Source organism: Rhinolophus ferrumequinum, chromosome 18 (genome assembly GCF_004115265.2).
Source record: "Rhinolophus ferrumequinum isolate MPI-CBG mRhiFer1 chromosome 18, mRhiFer1_v1.p, whole genome shotgun sequence".
Classification (NCBI taxonomy): domain Eukaryota; kingdom Metazoa; phylum Chordata; class Mammalia; order Chiroptera; family Rhinolophidae; genus Rhinolophus; species Rhinolophus ferrumequinum.
The window spans coordinates 30234947-30239904 of NC_046301.1; the positions used below are offsets into that span (position 1 = coordinate 30234947).

General features: G+C 42.9%; 2 protein-coding genes across 3 annotated transcripts; both read left to right on the plus strand.

Annotated features, from left to right (window-relative positions):
* The first annotated feature begins 279 nt into the window (after window positions 1–279).
* Window positions 280–621, plus strand: LOC117038425 (transmembrane protein 242-like). The gene has a single exon (XM_033135409.1). The coding sequence runs from the start codon at window positions 280–282 to the stop codon at window positions 619–621; it is 342 nt and encodes a 113-aa protein (XP_032991300.1).
* A 1518-nt stretch (window positions 622–2139) lies between these two features.
* On the plus strand, window positions 2140–3475 carry LOC117038106 (L-lactate dehydrogenase A-like 6B). Of its 2 annotated transcripts, XM_033134762.1 has the most exons (2): window positions 2325–2574; window positions 2743–3323. In XM_033134762.1, the coding sequence occupies exons 1-2, from the start codon at window positions 2325–2327 to the stop codon at window positions 3321–3323; spliced, it is 831 nt and encodes a 276-aa protein (XP_032990653.1). The 2 variants fall into 2 exon arrangements, with proteins under 2 accessions (XP_032990651.1, XP_032990653.1); XM_033134760.1 differs by having other exon boundaries at window positions 2140–3475.
* The last annotated feature ends 1483 nt before the right edge of the window (window positions 3476–4958 follow it).

Consider the following 4958-nt stretch of genomic DNA (forward strand, 5'->3'; position numbering starts at 1 on the left):
AAAATGGAGCCCAAACAGAATATATACAAACTCCTAGCTCAGTAAGCCTCTCAGAGATAGGAAATGAGCTTCTGTAAAATTTATTTCCCTTTCTTCCTGCTCTGATAAAATCAAATTGAGTCTCAGATGAACCCATAGGTGAAGAGTCTGGCTGTGATTTGATCATTCTGCCCATCCTTTCTCCGCACCCTTTCCCCCGCAGCCCCCCCCAATTTAGTAATTAAAACTAATCTGGGGGGGCCCAGTTGGCACCGGATGCAGTAGTGGAGGCTTATAAACATGGAGACCATGGGCACTAGGCCTGGGGAACGGTCCTCTGGGCTGGAGGTTGTGGCATCCACCAATGACCGGCTTTTCGTGGTTAAAGGTGGAATTTTCCTTGGTACTGTTGCTGCAGCGGGAACGCTAGCTGGATTTGTTACAACATTATCACTGGCTAAAAAGAAAAGCCCTGAATGGTTCAATAAGGGAAGTGTGGCCACCGCTGCTCTCCCGGAGAGTGGGTCTTCCCTTGCCTTGCGAGCCCTGGGATGGTGCTCCCTGTATGCGTGGTGTGGGGTTGGTGTGATCAGCTTTGCCGTCTGGAAAGCTTTAGGCGTTCACAGTTGGCAGGAAGAATGAGGATGGCTTTTCAAGCCTTGAATAGGAAATATTCATTTTGTCAAGATTCAGTATTCTAAAACTGAAATCTTTTTTTGCTGACCAAGAGGGAGTTTGCTGCGTGTACCAAGAGCTCCATTGGGGGAGAGCACATTGCTCTCTCAGAAGGAGAAGAGAGCTTCGAGCAATCCTTACATGGTCAGAATTCTGTTTATAAGTGGGGAGAAAGTACCATTAATTTTATTTGGACTTTTATAGTTTATTGGGTTTATTAGAGTATATATTTCATCAGATGGAAAGTTTCGTATGTTCTTAGAAACTTGAAAGGAAATTTGTAAGAATAACCAGAAAAACACATTGGAAGGCAAGATATACTGATGCGTTGTTGAACTAGCTAATACAGTTGACCCTTGAACAACACAGGTTTGAACTGTGTGGGTCAATTGGAAAAAATCTGTAAGTGGGCATGTGCAGTTCAAACCCATATCGTTTAAGGGTCAACCATATTTTATTTTACTGCTTTAATCAATTATCTTTGTGCAGGAGTTAAAATTTGCCACTTTAAGGACATTTAAGACATATTTTCATTGTAAGGAAGGCCACATCATCTACAACTTTCTACTTGAGAAATATTTTGTAATCAGCTCTCTCAATCATAAGCTTTCCTCTGGTGTGAGAAAAAGTTAACAGCTTCTCCTCAGGATTTTTAGTTTTGGACGAGTTCATAGTCGGCCCCTTACCCTTGTTGTCAAGCGCCTGTGACTTCCCCAGAGTTGTGGGTCAGGTTGGTGACTGGCGTAAAGGCAACAGAACCCTTTCCAAATAGAAGGTTCTCAAACTGGATACAACGTAGAGCAGGATCCCCACTTCTGCACGTGCAAGGAAATGGTGCACAAGGCCACGGAGAGACAGTATGCAGGCAACTTTGCTCTTCCTGGCAGGGTTACAGTTCAGAAAATTGAACCTTTTTTCATCTGTACTTAATGAAAGCGTTTTTTAACTTGGCATGCATACTAAAAATACAGTAATCCCAGGGATCTGGGTTGGTCTATCTATTATAGACATTAAATATTGAAGAGAATTCATGTTTTTTTTTTTTAAATTTATTGGGGTGACAATTGTTAGTAAAATTACATAGATTTCAGGTGTACAATTCTGTATCACATCATCTATAAATTACATTGTGTGTTCACCACCCAGAGTCAGTTCTCCTTCCATCACCATATATTTGATCCCCCTTACCCTCATCTCCCACTCCCCCCCCCCCCCCCCAGAATTCATGTTTTGTAACACTTGAACTCTAGAGTTCATTTGCTAGAGAAGCCCTATCACCGCCTCAGTGCGAGCAGAGCAGACGGGACAGGGACTTCCAGGAGGCCCTTGCGAGGCCACCCGAGCTGCTCCTGTATTGAGCAGCCACAGTAGGAGGCTGAGGGCGCGTCCAACGGCCCACGGCCCACCACAGCCACGCGCAGACGCAGTAGCAAGCCAACGGTCACTCGCTCCCTTCCTTCGCTCCTGGAAGCTTGCCTTCCGCTTTCCTCTATTCTCTTCCTCCACCTCTTGGGTGAGTGGCCATGAGCTGGGCTATGGGAGTCCTGTGGGCCAGCCGGAGAGTAGGCGCTGCCAGAGCGAATTTCCTGTGTCTGGGGATGACCCCGTTTCCCCGCCAGCCAGCCTGGATCCCACACGGGGGCGCTTGGCCCGTTATCCCCGTGTCCAAGATGGCGACTGTCAAGTGTGAGCTTACCAAGCATTTAACTTCAGAGAAGGCCGTTCATCGCAATAAGGTCTCCATTATAGGAACTGGATCGGTTGGCATGGCCTGTGCTGTCAGCATCCTTCTTAAAGGCTTGAGTGATGAACTTGCCTTGTTGGATGTTGCTGAAGACAAACTGAAGGGCGAGACAATGGATCTTCAACATGGCAGCCCTTTCGTGAAAATGCCAAATATTGTTTCTGGCAAAGATTATGGTGTCACTGCAAACTCCAACCTCGTGATTATCACAGCAGGCGCACGCCAGGAAAGGGGAGAAACACGCCTTAATTTAGTCCAGCGAAATGTGGCCATCTTCAAATTCATGATTTCTAGTATTGTCCAACACAGTCCTCACTGCAAGCTGATTGTTGTTTCCAATCCAGTGGATATCTTAACTTACGTTACCTGGAAGATAAGTAAATTTCCCCAAAGCCGTGTTATTGGAAGTGGTTGTAATCTGGACACTGCCCGTTTTCGTTTCTTGATTGGGCAAAGGCTTGGTATCCACTCTGAAAGCTGCCATGGGTGGATCCTTGGAGAGCATGGAGACTCAAGTGTTCCTGTGTGGAGTGGAGTGAATATCGCTGGTGTCCCTCTGAAGGATGTGAACTCACATATAGGAACTGATAAAGATCCTGAGCAGTGGAAAAATGTCCACAAAGATGTGATTGCCAGCGCCTATGAGATTATTAAAATGAAAGGTTATACTTCTTGGGCCATTGGCCTATCCGTAGCCGATTTAACAGAAAGTATTTTGAAGAATCTTAGGAGAGTGCATCCAGTTTCCACCATAATTAAGGGTCTCTATGGAATAAATGAAGAAGTGTCCCTCAGTGTTCCCTGTGTCCTGGGAGAGAATGGTATTACAGACCTTATAAAGGTAAAACTGACCCCTGAAGAAGAGGCTCGTCTGAAGAAGAGTGCAGAAACACTTTGGGAGATTCAGAAGGACCTCAAGTTTTAAAGTTGTTAAATCTACCATTCCAAAGTTATTGAAGAAGAGATAGTAGTTGATGGGGTTATAGATGTCAAATTTTTAAATAAACTTAGATTCCGAAAAGTTGGAAATAGGAAAGGGGATAGAGTGACTCCTGTTTGTTTAGCCCCCCAGCTCTTTTATTTAGTATGCAGAGTTTTTTAACAATCCTAAGTGACTTCATCAAAGAAGGTGTTCTCATACCATTGAGGTACCAGTTCTTGCCTTGAATATATAAGTGTAGTTGCCATTTGGTCCAAAAGAATGTAGGGTGTAGGTGTTTATTGTGTTAACAGAAATTCTGATTCTTTTCATTAAATGCATGTTAATTCTTTCGTTCTGGATGGTTTATGTACTATTTCATTTATATACAACTTTTAAAAAGTAACTTTCTCTACAATGTAAAAATAAATGTACACACAGAAACAGACAAACAAACAAAAAAACACAGAAAACTAATCTGGGGGCCATTTAGCCTCATCAAGGACCCAACTAACTTGAGTACTGAGGCGGAGGAAAGGTTGACGCTAAGGCAACAGCGCCACCTTGTGACCAAGCTATATTTTTACTGCTGTCAATGTGCCCCGTAGTGGACCTTCATAATGTGATACACAAAGAACATGCACAATATTCCTTTTCAAATCCTCTGAGTTTTGTCAACCTGTTAAAGTCTTAACTTGAGCATCAAACATGGATCATATGTCTAAGTCATGGGTGTGTAGTGCATTGCCCATTTCCACAGGTACTCTTAGTTTTTATTACATTGCCATCAACCGATGTATACTATGTGCCAAGCTCTGTAGTGATAGTGGAGGGAAAAAGTGACATAGAGTAGGGGGTCCTTGACTTCAAGCAGATTACAACTTGCTGATTAAATTCATCATGTCTTGAATTAGATTGATGTCTCCTCGGTGAAAACCTGTGGCACCAAAATGTGGGTAGACTTGGAAATTTCGCTGATGCCAAATATCAACGTTTGAACTCCAAAACATTCATCATTGGGCAAGAACTTGGGGTTAGGAGCTTGCCTGAGCTAGATTTCTCCAGCACATATTTAGTCCTTTCCTAATCGGAGGATAGATTAGGAAGCTCTACCCAGGGACATATATGCCTGTCCTACTTTGAAAAGGAAAATAACTATGCTCCCCTGAGGAGATAGTTGGACTCCTCTGACTAAAATTGGTGTTTCTCAATATCAGGGCCTCTGAATCCCAAAAGAACTGGGAAGTCGTATTGGATCTCAGACTTCCTCTCTCCTTTTCTCCCTTCCTTAGTTTCTTTCTTTCTCTCCCTTCCTGCCTCTCTTCTTTCTTTCTTTTAATTTTTAGCATTTCAAAACTTCAGTGGATATTTTACATTTCCCTATGAGAAGGCTAACTGAAAAATTATTTTTGGGGTGCTGGGATTTGATAACACTGTTTATCTAAGAGTGATATGAAACATGTGGTGGCTATTATTTGTGTCTTTTATAAGTAAAAATTGGAAACCCACGTTATTTCTTACTAAATTTAGTTTATTTGGCAGACAAAATATCTCACGTGGTTTAGTCTTTAGATGAAAAAGGTGGAAATTCTGCTTTAGAAACGGGTAAGTGCTGACCTCTAGTGGATCATGGAGAAAAGA